The sequence below is a fragment of the Artibeus jamaicensis genome, unplaced genomic scaffold, assembly GCF_021234435.1.
Source record: "Artibeus jamaicensis isolate MK-2021 breed Jamaican fruit bat unplaced genomic scaffold, CSHL_Jam_final contig_718, whole genome shotgun sequence".
In the NCBI taxonomy this organism is placed as follows: Eukaryota; Metazoa; Chordata; class Mammalia; order Chiroptera; family Phyllostomidae; genus Artibeus; species Artibeus jamaicensis.
Genome location: NW_026521936.1, coordinates 6286710 through 6305682, shown reverse-complemented (window position 1 = coordinate 6305682; position 18973 = coordinate 6286710). Strand labels below are relative to the sequence as shown.

At 56.1% G+C, this 18973-nt stretch overlaps 1 protein-coding gene across 1 annotated transcript in view; it reads left to right on the top strand.

Moving 5' to 3' along the window:
- PTPRN2 (protein tyrosine phosphatase receptor type N2) overlaps positions 1–18973 on the top strand; it is a 383390-nt gene that overhangs the window by 248868 nt on the left and 115549 nt on the right. Inside the window, exon 12 of the mRNA XM_037131929.2 lies at positions 2262–2326. Within this exon, the coding sequence (XP_036987824.2) occupies positions 2262–2326 (65 nt within the window). The remainder of the gene's footprint in view (positions 1–2261; positions 2327–18973) is intronic.

The following is an 18973-nucleotide window of genomic DNA, read 5'->3' as shown; positions in this document are numbered from 1 at the left end:
TTAATTTTAAAGGACTTCTTTGTGGTGTTGGGAAGCCCTTTGTGTCTCCGGGAAGATAAAAACGGGCTTTTATGCATCATCCTCGACTCATTAAATCGGCTCTCCCACCTCCGACTCCCGCCGGCTCACCCCACAGCCCGGAGTCCGCGCCTGGCCCTGGGAGGGAGTCAGGGCCCACATCTGACACGGTATCGGGCAGAAGCGAGGCTTACCCTTCCCCCAGAAATGCCCCCTCGCAGCCTGTCATTGTCATCCTGGAGGTCACCAAAGGGCGATGGGACAGTGGCCCGCCACTCAGCTTTTCAGAGTCAGAGCAGGTGTGTTCGCAGGCAGACACGGGAGCACTGGCCCAGGGGGGCGATCCTGGCACCTGAGAAGGGATGGGCCGCAGGAGGGACACTGTTTGTGGGAAAAGGTGGGGTGTCCCGGTTCCACCCACCAGAGGGGTTTGTGAGAATGGGTCCCTGTGGTTGGCGGGGGCCGAGGGTGGGGGGCATCTCAGAAGGAAGAGTATTAAATGATGGGTGAGCAAGAAAAACCTCAGGGGGAAGGACATTGGAGGGTCTGAGCTTACAACCACCTGGCCACTCCTGGGTACTGTCTGTGTTCAGACACACCGAGAGGACAGGACAAGGAAAAGAGAGGCCACAGTGTGATGAACGGTGTACCTTGACGCATCCTAGAAAAAAGGCAGAACCCTTAAGTTTGTGCTCGGGCTGGGCACCGTGTGGGCAACGCGCGGGCCCAATAAACCCATCGAGTAACCAGCCGTGTGCCAGTCCTGGGCACATGCGGCTCCCGCTGACGCCCACGCAGTCCTCACACCCTGACACGGGTCTTCAAGCATGGGGTTTTCATGAGGGGAAACTGAGGCAGGTATTTGGGCCACATGGACGATGGGTGTGCTTTCACTGAGCTGAGAGCGTCAGTGCGGTGTTTCATTTGGGGGTGAGGCCTGCCTGGGGGCCCGGACCCAGGGGGCTGGACGGCAAGGCACGGCGTGTTTGTGGGAGATGCTGGGGACAGGCTGGCAGGCTCTGCTGAGGAGTCTGCAGTCCCCACTGCAAGCGAGGGACCAGCCAGCACATGGCCGTCCCCACCAAGTTTCCAGCTGCCACCTGCCCTGCAGATGCGGTCTTGCTGGAGCACAGCCAGGGTCCCTTCATGCAACGTGTCCAGTGTTCACTGCAGCACGTGAAAACCACCGACTGGTCCAGATGCTGCTTTTCGGTCAAGGCCCCCTGTTGGGCCCTGACCCCCACCCTATGCCCGCTCGGCAGCGGCAGCAGCGTGAGGTTCTGCTGCCGTGACCGCAGGGACAGTGCTGTGTTCTTTCAGGGACGGTCATCACCCGGAAGTGAAAAGCTCGTCCATTCGTTCAGAGGGGAAACCTTCCCCAAGACCATGGCGAGGCCCCAACTGTGGTGGGTGGCGGGGTGGGGGCGTTGGCGGCTCCGGTCCATCCCCTGCGGGTTGCTGCGCCATCCGAGACTGACGCGGCTGCACCCAACAGGCAGCTGCTCGCCTTCACCCTCTGCGTTCACCACGACCGCAGGGCGCTCTTCACTCTTGGGGCCTGAATATAATTCTATTTTTTCTGGTTTTCATTTCCCAAATGACGGGGAAATGCATCGTAGTCAAGGTCGATTGCCCTGTGACTCCTTCATCCCTACATGTTGGGGCAAGTGGGCTTGCAGAGTGAGCCCAGGACATCTGGGTTTTCAGGCACCTGTGCCCCTTGCTTCCAGAGCTCGCTGCCCCCAGTGTGACCTGGGGGCGACTCGTTCTCCAAAGGTCTTCCTCACCCCTCATCAGGAGCAAACCAGGGGAGGCTCTCACTGGAGCTCGGTTATTGCTGAACGCATCTCGTAGGGACGGGAACAAGAGGGAGTAGAGCGGCCCCGGCACAGATGGGAAGGACACTGGCGCCCTGGCCAACTGTCCAGAGCAGGAGGGCTTGCTTCGCGGTGGTCGTGTAATTGGTGACCTTCGTTTTGTTCTACCGAGAGACTTCGCAGTTTGCACCTGTGTCCAAGAGTCTGTGAATGTCCCACGATGGCATTCTCTAGAGGAAGCTGCAGGGATGCTGGCCCGTGGGCCCCCAGCTCCCAGCGGGAAGCAGGGCTCAGGGCCTCCCACTCCAGGTGTGTCCACAGCCTGGCCGTGGAGCTGGGCGTCCGGGCAGTGGAGGAAAAGGCTGAGGGAGTCAAGAACAGCCTCCTGCCCAGCTGACCCCTGTGCTTCTGTGTCTCTCCTAACAGTGGACAACAAGGACAAACTGGAGACACTGTCTGGACTGAGGATTCTTCAAGCCGGAGTGGGGTCGGTGAGTAGCCGAGGGGCTTCCTCGGAGATGCGTCGCTCGCTGTGTGGGGAGCCTGCTGAACTCGGCCGGGCAGGACGGCCAGTGAGCTCGGTCCCATGAGGCCACAGGGCCGAGGGGAGGCAGGTGGGCTGGTGCCTGCTAGTCCAGTTGTCCTGCGATGGGCATGCTGACCCCAGGGCTGCGTCGCTCGACACTGGTTGGTTGCCTTTGAGATCGGAATTTACGTCTCCCTGAGAAGCAGTTGTGGATAAGAAAAACGACGTCCTTCCTCAGTGTTTTGTGATCATTAAATTTATGGACACGAGCAGGCCAAGGAAATACCCCCTTCCTCTGGGGGTTCAGGAGGGCACACGTCTGCCTTAATTATGTGCGGGCCGACTTGGGGGGGAGGGAGTGTAAGAGCAGGGATGCGCCATGAGGTAACCTAAGTCGTCCGAGAGCGGTCACGTCTGGCAGGGTCGTGCTGAGCGCCGGAGGAGGCGCAGGGCACGCTCTGCACCAGCAGCCTGGCCGGGCCCGCGTCCGGACCTCGGTGCGGTCAAAGGGGTTGCACACTGGGCGGCGGGCTCTGCATCAGCGTGCACCAGACTGGTCTGCGTGGCCGCATTGGGAGCGGCAGATCTCAGGCCCTGCTGCCTGGGGTGGCAGACCATTTGGGGCAGCTGGCTCTCGGCAGCGGGTCCCCGCAGAGCCACTAGAAGACCTGCCACTTCCTGGGGACAGCTCCCCAGCAGCCGCAGGTCCCGTTCGCAGCACGAGAGCTCGTCTGATGGGCTGTTCCTCAGGAACGGCGGCTCCTGTGCCCACCGGGTAGCAGGCGAGTGGAGGCTGGGGGCGGCTCACAGAGCTCTCAGAGCTGCGGTGCCTGGCAGACACTCGTGTCCCTGCAACCTGGCGTGTGGGGCAGGGACCACTGGAGACTGACCAGAACTCAGAAAGTTCTGGGAGGTGTGGCAAGACAGACACCCTGTCCCTGGTTTTCCTCCACCAGTGGCCTGGGCTGGAGGAACAAAGCACCCCCATCACAGGTGGGCCTTCAGCAGCCGCGAGGGAGAGGATGGCAGGGTCCGGGGCCCTCTGAACCGCCTGGGAGGGTTACCTCTACAGGACCGTATTATCAGTGTCTGGGGGTTGGGGATTGACCCAGACGCATTCTGGTCAAGGACACACGTGCCACCTGAGCAGGGAAAGCGGTGACGGGGTGTCTGGGCCACCGGGCACCAGCCGGCATGTTGGGAGGAGGGTCCTGTGCACAGGAGGCAACTCTGCCTGGAGAGGGCAGGACTGGCGACAGGTGAGGGGCGTGGGGGCCCCCAGTGTGGCAGCTGCGCCCCAGGGCCTCTGCCAGCTACCCAGGGACTCCAGGGAGGACCCCGCAGTAGGGGCCAGCCCACTGCCCAGCTGCCGTGCTCGGTCAGCTTCCCCAGGTGCCCCCGAGCATGTGCTCGATGCCACGGGCCCCTGCCCTAAGCCTGCAGGGCAGGCCCCTCGCTGCGGCCGATTTTGAAGAAGGTGCTCACTTCCCCCAACTCCCCCAACACCCCGGGAGAAACGTGAGGGTCAGGAGGTTGTGACCTCAGGCTCCTTGCTCCTCCCCAGTGTCACATCCAGTCCCTGCTTCCGTGTTGGTCCCCATAGCCCTGTATGCACACTCATCTCTGCGCCCATGGCCTCTGCTGACTTCCCCATCCCGTCCAGTCAGGGCACTGGGCCATCGACCTTCCTCAGGGTCCGTCATCCATCTGCAGTCCCCCCTCAGCTCCATAAGGCTGTCGTCTGTCCCCTCTGAATGAAGCCTCTCTCCCCACGACTCGGTCTCCTGGTGGTCTGAGGGGCACCTGCGGGCCCAACACCCGGGCTGTTGTGAGGATTTCCAGAGACAGTAGAGGCCACGTGCCCCGATGTCTCGGGCTCCCAGTCACTGCCCACTGGCATCTCAGTTGCAGTGGCCACCTTCCCATTAGCCGGGTTGGCCCTTCTCACACACTCTGCTCCTCAGTCTCCTGGTCACCTCTCACCTCAGGGCCACCAGGTGGTGAGTCCCCACCGGGTCTTGCATGCTGCTCACATGTCACCTATTTGTCACCGTGTTGCACTTCCAGGGAAACATTTACTTCTTGCCTCTTTAAGTTTTGCCTCCCCGTCCATTATGGCTTTGCTGCTTCTGTCTGTTGATCATCAACCTACTCGTGCTTGAGTCTCATCCTTCCACCTTGATTGTGTCCTGACCTCAAGCCGCAAACCCTTTTCCTGCCACTGCCGGTCACGCCTCACGGAGGCGCCTATCCCGTGTGGTCCGTGGGGGTAGAAGGGAGAAGCAGCCGCCCTGGGCTTCTGTGGGCCCCTGGCTGTGCTGGACATGTTGCAGGGGGAACGCACAGGAGTTTGCTGTAGGTTTTACGGGACCCGGGCGCCTTCATGGGAAGGGGCAACGGAGCAGCAGCTGCACCCGAGGGGCCCCAGGTGTTGGGGGGCGGCACAGGCTGCGGGATGGGTGGGAGAAGAGTTCGCCTTGTCCCCGTGGGTGTGGGGAGACCCGTCCTCAGTGCAAAGGGGCGTGGGATTCCTCCGTGCCTCTGGCGCTTTCTCCCACTCCTGCAGCCGGACACTCATGGGTCGAGGGCCACGTCCTGGGGGACAGTGTCCCGAGCCCATCACTGGTGTGGTTTTCAGAGACTTCTTCAGAGCCTGGGGGCTCACGCAAGCAGATAGGTGTGAACCCCAGTGCCGTGTGCCTCGCTCCAGTCTCCACTTCCCTGCCTCCACCGCGTCCCCACAACCGCCCTGACTGGTCTGGGCTCCGTGGCCGCTGGGCTCCCGGAAGACCTTGCTCAGAGGGAGATTCAGTGGCAAAGGCTCGGCTGATCCCAAGTCCCTTAAAGTCTGTGAGCCTGTGATCATGCTGCTCCCCACAGCTGGGCACAGGTTTGTCTCCGGCAGCAGGAAGCGGTTCTGTCGGTGTCGGTGTGGCCATGTGACCACTGTCACCATGGAAACCGAGTGGGCGTGGCACTGCCCCATAGTGGGTGTCTGGACGCAGCCCCAATTCCTCCCAGGTCCCGGCTGGTCCTCGCCCGCCTGTGGAAAAATGCCACGACTTTAAATTGCTGCCGCCACAGCCCGAGTCTCACTGTTCAGCACCTCGCTGACAGCAACCTGGGTGTTCACGCAGACTTGGGCCCGTCAGTGGGCAGGGGACGTGGGCAGAGATGGCCTCCCTGGCCGCCCCAGGTCTCTGGGACACCAGGAGGAGGTGGCCGGGCAGCCCGACTCCTGATACGCAGGCCAGCAGGTCCCGGTGTGATGTGGGCACCCTGACAGCGGGCCTGCGGGGGTGGGAAGGACTGCGGACAGCTCCTCTCCTTCTCCAAAGTGCTCTCTGACATCATTTTGCAATGTTTTGCTTTGAAGTCATGACAGAGGCACAGCAAGCTGTGAGGACAGGCCTCACACCGTCCCCCCAGCAGACACATCCCCATAATCACAGGCCTACAGCAAACCCAGGAGATGAACAAGTGTCAGTTCGGGGAGTGTGCCGAGTCCTCTGCCGTTTTCTCTTTCACACATGACAAAAGTCGTGCCGCCGAAGTAGACAGTGGTGGCACTGACCCCACCGGTCACTGAGGACAATGTCGACAGTGACCCTGGCCTCACTGATCTGAGGCTCTGAACAACACTGTGCTGGGTGCGGCAGGACACAGTCAGTGACCAAAACACCCCTGGTGTTCAGAGTAGGCCGTGTACTAGAACTGAAGAGCAAGCCTCGGATGCGGAGGGGTGGCCTTGGACAGGGGACACGTCGGGGCAGCTCTGATCCCAGGAGGTGACGAGTCCTAATGGGGTGGGGGGTGGCTCCGGGCACACACAGAGCAAGACACCAAGGGCACGTGCTTGCAGCACCCGGTGAACCTAGAAAACGAGCTTTGGGACAGACGCCACAGCCAGACACACCATGGACCCTTGCCCCTCACTGGGTCCCCCATGTCCAGCCTCAGGACACCAGCCATCACAGCTCCTGGGCACCTGGGAGAGCCATGAGCCACTCCCCAGAAACAAGCACATTAGCCGTACCCAGGACAGCCCATGGTCCAGGAATCCAAGGCATCCAGGGACCTAGGAATCTGTGTGGGGACCCGAGAGCTCATGCAGGGACCTCGATGTTCTCAACAGCTTCCAGAGCAGGGGCCGGACCTCCACAGCCCCAGGGAAGGAGGGGCCATCAACTCTGTCTCGAGCCCCGTGAGCTCGGCGGTGGGGAGAGGCTGGTTCCCCCGCTGTCCTCTCTGCACCGCACCTCGCTGTATTGTGATCTGAATTTCTCGACAGACAGAACCGCACTCTTTCCTCCTAAAAGCAAAAAGGCGCCTCTAAGGAAAGCCTGCTTCCTGGTGTTGGAACGGAAACCGATGAAGCCGCGTTAAAACATCTGCAGCAGCCACCGGAGAAGGTTCCGCCCACCAACAGCACCCCCACCCTGGTGCTGAGTGGGGGGCGAAGGAGGGTTGGATACCCAAGCACAGCTCCTGGGTGGGCCCCTTTCCGACCTCTGCTGGACGCACCTGTCGAGACTCTTCCTGTTTCTCAAAAGTGAAGAAAATTACACAAAAATACGTTCAATCTAACTCACTGCACTTGACGTGTCGACGTATGTGAGCTTGTTACAGACGGCCTTGTCCATCTCCCAGATCACGGAGGGAGGGACCGAGTCACGTGGGCCCAGTGGGGTCTGTTGATGCGCTTCCGGCCAGGAGGGTGCTGGTGATGCAGCAGTTGCCATAGTGACAAATTCAATTTTTATTCCGCATCAAAGTAAATAGTCACGTAAAATGAAATGAGTAATGTCTGCATCTCACCCACCCCCTTGCCCTTTCCTCCCATTTTCTTCTGTGTTTTTATGGAAATACACAGCCCGTATCCAGGGCTGTGACTGGCCCAGGCTGGGTGTCCCCATGAGAAACGGAGGGACGCGTTGATCAGGTGCGAGCTGGTCTCTGGAGCGTCCCCAGCAGAGCCGGGCATGTGGCATCGGAGTCCTCAGAACGTAATATTCCAGAAATCCCTTTTCAGTTCTTGAGCCGAAAGACTGGGAATCCCTTGGAGGTGAAGCAATGAGAGGGGCGCAGGCCAGCCCCACAGCTTCCTGCGGGCAGCCACGAGGCAGCGCCTGCTGATCACACCTCCAGGTGCCCCTCTTCCTTTGTTCCTATGCAGGGGGCGCGGTTCCCAGATGGGGAAGCAGACCCAGAGCGGTTAAGTGATCTAGCAGTTACCAAGTCCCAGGGAACCCTCTTCGGCGACACAGCCCTGTTCTTTCCCTAACCATTCACGCTGCAGCCTGCTTCTCTGTGACTGTGGATTTGAAACCTCCCTCCTCTCTGCTTAATCCACGAGCTTGTTTCAAAGGTTCTTTCCACCTGTGTGAAATCAAGGCAGCATGAAATAGAGTCAAACGCCAACTTTAAAATAATCTCACGTCTAAAGAGACCTGCCCTGCGTGGGGTGGTTGGCAAGTGAGCAGAGGTGAGCGTGGCCTTGGGACTGGGTCTGAATCCTCGAGGCTCCTCGAAAAGCCTCCATCACCTACACACGCCCGCCCCTGACCAGACTGACGGCTGATGGTCAGTGCCACCCAAGCCGACGGCAACCCTAGGCCGGGCCCTGTCCGGGCCTAGACCTCACAGCCCCGGAGCCTGCATGTGAACAAGCCGATGGCCGGGGCCAGTCCTCCAGCGTCAGACCGCACTCCCCATGTGCAGAACACGCTTTGTAATCCCAGATCCAGGAGGCCCCCAGTACCCACCTGGGGTGATGGGCACCGCTCCCCAGAGGGAGCCCACCGCCCACTGGGATCCGGCTGTCTGATCCACCTGCAAACAGTAACCTCCCCTCATGTGTCTGAAGCACAGGATCTCGTTAAAAGGCTAATGAGGCCTCTGCGCGTGCAGACCCTCCTACTGGATTAAGCTCTGTTTTTTACAAGAGCATAAAGCACACACGTCTTTAAGAAGTAACTGCTTCCGTGTGAGCACTAGAACCAACGCTACACTGAAAGTGTCACGACGTGTCCTCTGTTACACGGCAGGCACGTCCCTGCCGTCACGGAAAAGCGCCAATGTGGGCCGACACAAACGAGGGGCTGTTTCCTGGCCAGCAGCATCGGTTTCCTGGAACCGCCTCGGTGAGGGGCACAGATGGGGAGCAGACACCAGGAGTTCACTGCACGGCCAGGAGACCGCAGCCCATGCCCGGGGCGGGCAGGGCAGGTTTGCCCAGAGCCTCTCCCCTGGACGTCTGCCTGCTGTGCTCTCACACGGTCACCCGCAAATCCTGCTCCATAAGGACACCACGCAGGGCTGCCCCAGTGACCTTTTACCTTGGGTCACTTCTTTGAAGGCCCCTCTCCAACAACAGTCATGTTCTGAGGTCCTAGGGGTTTGGACCCCAACCTACAGATTTGAGGGGGCACAGTGAGCCCCCAGCACCAACCCTCAGTCGGATCCATCCTGTCTCGTTAAACTCAGGGCTCCTTTATCCACTGGATTCAGCAGACAGAGTTTGGACAGCCAGCTTCTCAGAAATAGCTGTGCCATCTCCTATACCCTGTCAGACAACTAATGGAAAAGTAAAAATTTTCCAAGCCAATCAGGGAGAGTAAAAAAAAAAAGGAAAAAAATGTAGTGTGTAGTCTGAGTAACATGGTGGGACACTTTCACCCAAAAACCCCTCAAATCACGGGTTGACCTGGGGCACCAGCCATGAAATGAAGCAGAAATCACCTGCTGTGTTCTGCCAGCCATGGCGTTTGGGTGGAGGGTCCGGGCTGCCCAGGGCAGGCGCTGCTGCTGGCCAGTGCTCTCGGGCAGTTTCCAGGGAGGAGACGCTGCTCCCTCCACCAGCGGGATGTGCCGTGGGGACCCCAGAAGAATTCTCGACATTGAAGCAACAAATTGTGTTGCGATTTTCTTTCTTTAGCAAAGGGTTGTTTGTGGCTTAGTTACTGATGGGAGCCTGTTCTATTTGGTGTGAGGCAGGTAAGCTAATGAATTTATTTTAGGGACGTCAGCGAGGCTGCCTCCCACCGCAACATGAAAGGACTGACTGTTAAACCGCTAATTCGAGGGTCTTCTCTAAGTGAATGCAAACAAATTCTGGTCCTCAAAGCCTTGCTAATATACAATGTTCAGTTTTTAATTTCCAGTCCATCTTAGATTACAGGGATGAAAAACAATATTTAATCCCTCGTTAACACATGAATAAGCGGAAGCTGTCATTTTCACCCAGACAATAACGGGATTATCTCAAGAACTGTCAGTTTATGTAAAAACATTATGTTGCCCAAATTTTCATAAAAATTAGCGGTGGGTAATATTCGAGATCAGAGCGATGGGAAGAGGCAAGTCTGCCTTCATGGTAATAAATATTCATACTTGTCTGCTCAGGAGATGAAAATCTAATCAAGGGGCTATTGAGGCACTGGCTTTTTTACCCCCACTGAACATGTTTCATCTAAGTCGTGTTGGATATGGAAACTGGTCTCTGGAGGCCTCCCGGCCAGGGGCCTCGGGCCACACGCTGTGTCCATGTCAGACGCCATCCTGGCGCACACGGCTCCCAGCAACAGACGCCACAGGCGTGGCAAGCTGCTATTCCGAGTTGCTCTGCATCCTAAGCATTTCATGCAATGCAGTGTTTTGCACTCTCCTTCCTTTTTTTTTAAGGAAAACAACAACATAATTTCATGCCAGTTAACTCCTAGCTCCAGCAGGGTTAAAGCCACCCGTGTTTTTGCTTTGGTTGACAATTGCCATAAATCAGAAGACACTCGGCATGAAACCTAATAAAACATGTGTGGTTTTGAAAATAGAAGCCGGGAACGGCAGGATGTTGCCCTCTGTGAGTCCTGTGTGTGCATCTGTGTGCATGCCTGTGTGGAGGTGCGTGTGCATGTGCGTGTTCCTGCTGTCTCCCGGAAGGCTGCACTTTCCCTCCACATCAATGGGCATTTGAAAACCCCGCGTTCCCCAGCCAGTCATCAGTAATCACCGGCACAGGTGGGCCCCACGGGCGTCTCTGGCCCATCGAGGGGCTGTCATCAGTAGGTGGACACTCAGGTCACTGAGAACCCCCTCAGTCTCAGGTGCCTCCCTTAGGGAAAAGGAGAGGACTGGGGGCCGGCGGACAGCACTCCCGGGAGGAAGCTGTGACTCGACCTTGGTGTGCACTGGGGACACTGCAGGCACTGCCCACCTGCAGAGACCAGGTCTCCTCTACTATTAACTGTGTCAGAGAACAGGGAGCTTGTGCTGGTATCTACAGCTTATGGCCTTGCTGTGTAGTCACTTTCAACCCCCCTGACTCAATGGAGCTCATTTTGGGATGGCCTGGTTACTTGGGAAAAGCACATGGAATATTTCCTGTCTGAACACTAAGGTTCCTAGACAGAAATCTTCTCCCCCAGCTCCTTCCACGGCGTGGCAGAAAGGCTGAAGGAGAGAAATGGGAAGGACCTAGACCAGCTTCCTTCCTCACACATGGCATTCACACTCAGCGTGTATACCTAACAGCCAGCGCTGAGGCCTCTCAGAGTCACAGCCCACAGACCCCTGTCCACCTCTGCAAGGTCAGGATGCCCGTTTGATGCTGGTGCAGAGACATGTTGCTCCCCAACGTGGCATGGGAGGTGTGTGGAGAGGGCAAGAGAAAGAGCCCGAGATGGGTCTTGTCCAACATGGTGAGTGAGGGTCAATGAGCGTTTCAGGGGCATTCCCCGTGCAAGTCAGGCATGGGTGCATCCCTCGGGCACTGCCCTCTCTGGGTCCCTGACAGCTGTCCCTCTGCCCCGGAACACAGACCTGGGAAGAACTGTGACATGCCCTCCGGTCCCCAGCCTCCGCTTGGACTAGAGGACATGCCACCCAGGCTGCTCTCTTGGGGGATGCAGGTCTGCAGTGCATGTGCCAGTCAAAAGTGAGCCAACCCCCATCTCAGCTGTTGGGTGCTGGACGAACGATCCCATCCTGCTGCATTGGGGCTCCTGAGAGAACCTGGACCAGGGGGTAGGAAAAGATTCACTAAGAGGATTTGGAGGCTGAGAAGCCCCATGATCGGCAGAGGCCTGGGGGAGCCAGTGGTAGAGTTCAAGTCCACCCCCAAAGGCCTGAGAACCAGGAAGTGTGTACCAGCCAACTGGGCTACCCTAAACCCAGGCAAAGTGACGCAAAATTAACCAGCACACCCCTTGACATTGCTTTGCTTCAGACTGTTTCTTGCTTCTTCATGAGGGGACGGGCAAGGATGTGTGTCATGTCTTGCACTGGGCTGTTTCCACAGCAGGTTCTGGGCTGCATGAGCTCCAGGCAACATCCTTGTGGCATCGCAGTGGCAGCTCCTGGGCCACAGGGACAGTGTCCTGTGACCTCCAGGTTGAAGTAGGAACTTGCCGAGAGCTTTCCCTGCCCACCTGGCTCTGCTCCTGGTGGGGACACAGAACAGCCTGTCTAGCGGAAGGGCCCAGGGACCTGCTTGGGGAGGAGGATGGGGTCCCAGAGCCGCATGGGCTGAGAAATCTCCAGGACACGTGAAGGGGAGCTTGTGCATAACCTCGCTGCCCAGCTGTGCGGCTACATCCACTCCAGTTTTCCAAGGAAAGGGAGGAGCTGCCGCAGCAGAAACAGCATCAGGAGCCAGGCCCCCCATGAGGCACTTCCACCCACAGCGTCCATCCCAGGACCTCAGCACAGAGCTGTCTTCCGGAGCTGAGACAGAAGCCTCTGTCTCAGGGTCAGTGTGGCCACAGCACCTGAGAGGCCTCAGCGTGGAGAAGATGCAGTGTGATGGTCATTTTCTACAACAGTGGAGACTAAAAGGGAGCTTCACTCACTGGGGCATGCATTCGCACCTTGTCCCCTGTCGGGGGTTAGGTGAGGGGAAGGTCTGGACAGGCAGGAGCAGGGAGGGTGGGGACAGAATCAGGGGCCTGGCTTCTGACCCTTGTCAGGAGGACCATGAGCAGTTGTTTCTCCAGACACAGAACCAGCCAAAGAACTGGCTCAGCAAAGCCAGCCAGACCTTCCGCCACACAACACCCCCGGCCAGACCTCCCACTGGACCCAGGACCAAGAGTGCTGTGCTTGCTCCAGCCACTAGGGGTCACACTTACATCCTCTTCTCCAGAGCTCACGGGATCCTAGAATTAGGGTGTCTCCCCTGACCACGCTTGGCAGGAATCTCCCAGGACTTAAAGAATGGGGTGGGAACAGATAGGAGAGGAGATGGAGAAAAGGTCAAACAGAGTCTCTGGGGTGATATGCCCCCCCCAGACTGCAGTGAAAGGGTTGGCAGTGACTTGGTCCCTAACATCATGTCTGAACTGAAACCCTCTATGGCCAACCTGCACTTTCCCTCTTCTTCTGGGGCCACCTCAAGCTGACAGGAAGTAGGTTTCCAAGGGCCCTCAGTACCCACAGAAGGCCACCGAACCTTCCACATCCTCTGGATGAAGGGATGACCAGGCCATCCCTCCATCCAGTGTCCAGGCCATTGCCAGCCCCCTGCAGGGGACCTGCACAGCCCTCCTGCCCCAAACAGGTCACTCAGGGGACTCTCCCCTGTCCCACAGACTCTGGCCTCTGCAGGGGGACTTCTGAAGCTATAACAGCACGTTCTTCCATTCACATGTGCACATTTGTGTGTGCACTAGTGTGAGCCTGTGTGTGAAATGTGACCAGGTGTGCGTGTACTCTTGAGTGTATGTGTGTGAGCATGAAAGAACGTGCTCTGGGTCAGCCCGTGCATGTGTGTGGTGAGCCTATGAGTGTTAAAAGAATGTGCGTGTGTGATCAACTTTCGGCCAAGATGGAGGCATCCATAGATACACTTTGCCTCTTCCCATAACCAAAAGAAGGACGACAACAAATTTAAAAACAAAAAATAACCAGAACTGCCAGAAAATCAAACTGTATGGAAATCCAACAACCAAGGAGTTAAAGAAACACTCATCCAGACTGGTAGGAGGGACAGAGATGGGCAGCCAGGCAGAGAGGACTCACGGCAAGGTGGCAGCTGGTGGACTGGGCTGTCCCACATTTGTGTGCAGATAAACCAGGAGGAACAACTGGTGTTTGAGACAGACCACACAACCCAGGGCTCTGGTGTGGGGAAATAAAACCTTAAAACCTCTGACTGTGAAAATCTACGGGTGTTGAGGTGGCAGGAGAAACTCCCAGCCTCACAGGAGAGTTCCTGGGAGAAACCCACGGGGTCCTAGAACGTACACAAGCCCACACACCCAGGAATCAGCACCAGAAGGGCCCAATTTGCTTGTGGGAAGCAGGGGAAGTGACTGAAAGCCAGAGAGAGCAGAGCAAGCGTCACTGTTCCCTCTAGGACCCCTCTGCCACAGACAGCACCACCGGGCAGGTCATCCCACCCTGGGTGAACACCTAAGGCTCTGCTCCTTACCACTAACAGGTGCACCGATTCAAAAAAAATGGCCTAAATGAAAGAACAGATGAAAGCTCCAGAAAAAAAAAACTAAGCAATGAAGAAACAGCCAACCTATCAGATGCAGATTTCAAAACACTGGTAATCAGGATGCTCACAGAATTGTTTGAGTATGGTCACAAAATAGAGGAAGAAATGAGGCTTTGCAAAGTGAAATAAAGAAAAATATACAGGGAACCAACACTGAAGGGGAAAAAATGGGGACTCAAATCAACAGTTTGGAGCAGAAGGAATAAATAAACAACCAACCAGAACAAAATGAAGAAACAAGAATTTTTTAAAATGAGGAAAGGCTCATGAACCTCTGGGACAACTTTAAATGTTCCAACATCTGAATCATAGGGGTGTCAGAAGGAGAATAAAAAGAGCAACAAATTGAAAATTTACTTGAAAAAATAACAAAGGAGAATTTCCCCAATCTGGCAAAAAGAAATAGACTTCCAGGAAGTCCTGGAAGCTCGGAGAGTTCCAAAGAAATTGGACCCAGAAAGCACACACCAAAGCACATCATAATTACATTGCCCAAGACCAAAGTTAAGGAGAGAATCTTAAAAAGCAGCACAAGAAAAGGAGACAGTTACCTACAAATGAGTTCCCATAAGACTATCAGCTGATTTCTCAAAAGAAACTTTGCAGCCAAGAAGGGGCTGGAAAGAAGTACTCCAAGTCATGAAAGGCAAAGACCTACATCCAAGATAACTCTATCCAGCAAAGCTATCACTTAGAAAGAAAGGGCGGATAAAGTGCTTCCCAGATAAGGTCAGGTTAAAGCAGTTCCTCATCACCAAGCTCTTATTATACGAAATGTTAAAGGGACTTATCTAAGAAAGAGAAGATGGTCAAAATTATGAACAGTAAAATAACAAACTTACAACTATCAGCAACTGAATCTAAAAAAAACAAATACAAACACAAACCAAGCAAACAACAAGAACAGGAACAGAATCACAGAAATAGAGAGCACATGAAGGGTTATCAGCAGGGAGAGGGAGAATGGGGAAAAGGTACAAGGAATAAGAAGCACAAATGGTAGGTAGAAACTAGACAGGGGGAGGATAGTGGCTAAAGAACTTATATGCACGGCCCATGGGCATGAACCTAGGTGGGGAATCCAGGTGGGAGAGGGTATGCAGGGCAGAGAGGTAAAGGGTGGGAAATGGGACAACTATAATTACATAATCAGTAAAATATATTTTTTTAAAAATTAACATGTGCATGTGAGCACACATGCATGTGTGACCTGTGGGCATGTGAGTCCGTGAGAGCTTATGTCTGTATGACTGTTAGCAGGGCCTGAGGGAACTCGGTGTGTCCATAGCAGGGGGAGCCACAAGTGCCGGGCAAGGATGGAGGCCTGTCCAGTTGTGCTGGAAGGTGGAGAGAGGCACAGAAGACCAGGCAAAGTGAGAGGTGCTGAGGCCGTGGGCCCGGCCTTCCTCCCAGGAGAGGGTCTGAGGCCTCCTACAGGTCACAGGGCCACAAGGGACGGGGGCGCGGGGGGCCTGCAGGCACCCTGAGTGCAAAGTGGAGACCCAGGGAACATTTGCAGAAACAAGCTGGTATCTCAACTAAAAATCACCTGGGCGCCCGGGGTGGAAATCAGAGCTTTGACTTCCTCACACTTACAGCTTTTCACTGCGTGCCGCCGTGTGCCCGGGGTGCTGGAGGCCTGCAACCTCCACGTCCAGGCCTTTGTGAACCGTGGTCTGGTCCGCCGCAGTTGTCCGGACAGGGCTGGGGTCGCAGCAGGAATGGTGCAGCAGTTGTTCAGGGCTCCCCGATGATCTTGAACTAGTCAGTGTTCAACTCGGTCTCCTCACGTCTGAGACGGGCCCTCAGGAGGATGAGTCGGCACAGCCCCTCCAGCACCTGAGCCCGGTGGTCTCAGACCTCTCTGCCTCTCGAGCCGCCAGCACAGTGCGCACAGAATATGCATCATCCATCTGTCCTCCTGCCCATCTCTGTTGGGTGGATGATGAATGGGTGGGCAGGTCATGGACAGATAAGCATTTTATGTTGGATGAAAGACCCTGGGCGTTTGTCGCCCATTTGTGAGTACTAAATATTCGCTTTTTCCGGGGTATTTTGTTACCTTCAGGAAGCGTGCTTGACTCTGGGGAGCAGGCGTCCAGCAGGAGACACTTCTCCACCAACCAAACACGCACCCATGGGGTCACTCTCAAGGCCGCTGGGGTGCCGATCTGTGTCGTGAAAGTGGGAGCATGTAAGGTGAAAAGCCGTGGGTCCTGTCGTCATAGCTTGTCTTCTGGTGGCAGAGCCCTATCAAACACGCAGGAATGACTGGAGGCAACAGTGTGGGAAGGTCTCGCCCTTGAGTGGGAGGGGCAGAAGGTTCTTTGCGTTCAGCAGAAACCCGGTGGCCATGGCCTCTGGGCTGCCCAGGGAGCTCCCAAAGGAAAAGGTGCTCACACCCGTGCCCTGGGCTGAGTGGTGTCTGGTGTCAACGCCCCCCCCCAGGCTGTGATTGGTTACGGCAGCCCCTCGAGACAGGCAGCTGGACCCCAGAGATGTTTACATGAGCTGAGGAGTGTCCCCTCATTTCCTGCAACAGCTGCCTTCAGGGAGCCGAACCCGTCGCTCTGACGTCCACTCAGTCCTCCGGAGCTCTCCCCAGAGCGTCTGTAGGTGTCCAGGACAGGGAAGGAGGCTCTGAGGACAAGTGAGCTCCTCACTGGCCAGGGGTAACCGCTCGTCCAGGGGCGGGTGCAGGAAGGCGGAGAACTGGGCGGGGTGGGGCGGGGCCTCCAACACCCCTGGGCCAGCCCCTGGGGCGGAGAGCTCACCAGGGCCCAGACCAGCCTGGCATTGTTGTCTAAAGCGCCCCTCGGCCGCCTGCTTCTGAAGATATTAATCGCATGATTAGTTTTATGAGTTCTTCTGATTACCCATTAAGTTACCTTTTCCGCATTTCCCCCGTACCATTAGCGTTTATAGTGCAGCTTCTTTAATTTCTCACCTGGCAGGGGCTCCGGCACATTTGAAGGCTGCATTACCCACTCAATAAACAGGGAGGGTTTAATTTTCTGTGTCAAGGATTGGTGTGGACTTGGGAGGACGATGCTTCCGATATTATGCTATCGAGAGTGACATTTAATTTTGCAGGGGACAAATCTTGTTTCTCACTGTCAAAGCGATGTGCGCAGAGCGTGATGGCAGAGAGGTGTGGAGACCCGTACGGCTCTGGAAGAGAGGCTGCCAGTCACGCTCGTCTTTCTCCCCATTTGCTAATGTGTTTGGCTTAATTGGGCCTGTCTCTTCCCAGAGAAGAGCCTGACACTGTTCGGTGCCCGGCCGCCGTGAGGGACGCAGCTGTGCTCACGCCTGCTCGTGGAGCGAGCCCGCTGCCCCAGCACCCCGGGGCTGGTTCTTACGGCGAGCCCTCACGGGGTCCCCCTAAACGTGTCCTTATGAGGTCGGGCAAGAAAGCAGAGTGGCAGGACTCCCGCCACTGCTCCGAAGACGGCATTGGAGCCAGGCACCACTCTCGCTCCGACATCTCCTCCCTTCCCCCAGGAACAGTAAGAGCAAACATCTGTAATGAACAGACAGCCGGGTGGACAGGGCGCCAAACTGGACCATGCGGAAATGACGCCGTAAACCGAGAATGCACTGGCGGAGGGTGGGCGGGATCCAGCGACGTGGGAGCCTCGTTTCTCAGCTCTGCGCACAACGGGGCCGCGAGCGCTCCCTGTATAATGTTACACATGGGCCTCGGGCCTCCCCGTGGTTTAAAATGTGTGAGGGAACCCGAGGCTGGACAGCCAGGCTTCCCTAAGGCAAAATCCTGGGAGGTTGGAGATGCTTTGTTTTTTAAGATTTTATTTATTTATTTTTAGAGAGGGGAGAGGAAGGAGAAAGATCAGTGTGTGGTTGCCTCTTATGCTCCCCCTACTGGGGACCTGGCCCACAACCCAGGCATGTGCACTGACTGGGAATAGAACCACCAACCCCCTGGTTCGCAGGCCAGAGCTCAATCCACTGAGCAACACCAGCCAGGGCCAAAGATGCTTTAAACTGGTTCATTCGTCAAGTATGAGCCAATATAGCTGGGCATTGTGGCGTGGGGGAAGGAGCTGTCCACAGGCCCCCTGCAGCCGTGAGCCAGCAAGGAGAGTGCGGAACTGAAGGTGCTCCCGTGATAACCACAGAGAATGGGCCTGGCACTCAAAAAGCTGCAATTTTTTCATAAATTGTAGGGAAAATAGTAGGGCTGCAGGAGTAACCTTTATTTCCTCCCCACTTCCTTGTTCAACCACACTCTTTCTTTCTCATATCAGCCTCCCACCCCGTCCAGGGAGCTCCTGAATAACATCCCAGCAGGAACGTTGGTTGGGGAGGCGCAGGGGCCCCCGGACTGGGCCTGGGCTGGGGTCTCAGACCTCTGAGGGAGCCCTCCCTCCGTATCCTAGGGTCATTTCGGGTTCCTTTAGAGGAGATTTAAGAGCCATCATGTGGAATGGGAGGTGGAGGGGTCCCTCACCTGAGTTTCATTTAAAATTAAAATGTAGTGTTATAAGTTTCTTAAAATCCTATCAGGAAAAAGAGGTCAGTCCGGTCAGTGGCCCAGGGTAGCGGGCAGCGGTCTGCACAGAAACAGCCAGTCCCGGGGGGGTGAATAGGTGGATAGATGGGGGGAGCAGGGAGGAGCACCCACACAGACAGAGAATGGGTGGCCCCGTTGGAAAGTCCCTGTGTCATGGCGTGAGTCACAGGTAGCCTTCTGCTTGTTCGGAGTCAGGAAATGCACATTTTTGTTAGGGTGCTCATTTTATTTTGTTTCATGCCTATGTGGAAAACTCAGAAAGTACAGAACAATAAAGTTAGAATCATGAATAATTCTGCCACTTCAGTTCACTCACTAGCTGGTGCGTCTTTTGGAACCCAGGTACAGTCCACACAAGGTCGCTCATCCGCCCTTAGCATGTCCGCCCCTGCCGAGCAGCCTGTAAAAAACTGTCTTAAGGAACTCGGAGCTCTTTTCCCGGCTGTGCCTGGATTTGTTCTGCACTGGAGTTGCTACTGTTGTGCAGTTTGGTTGCTTCCAGAACTTCACTTTTTAAATCTTGCTGCAGTTACTATGTTCATACACAGATTTGATCTCTGTGGATTATTATTCTTCCAGGA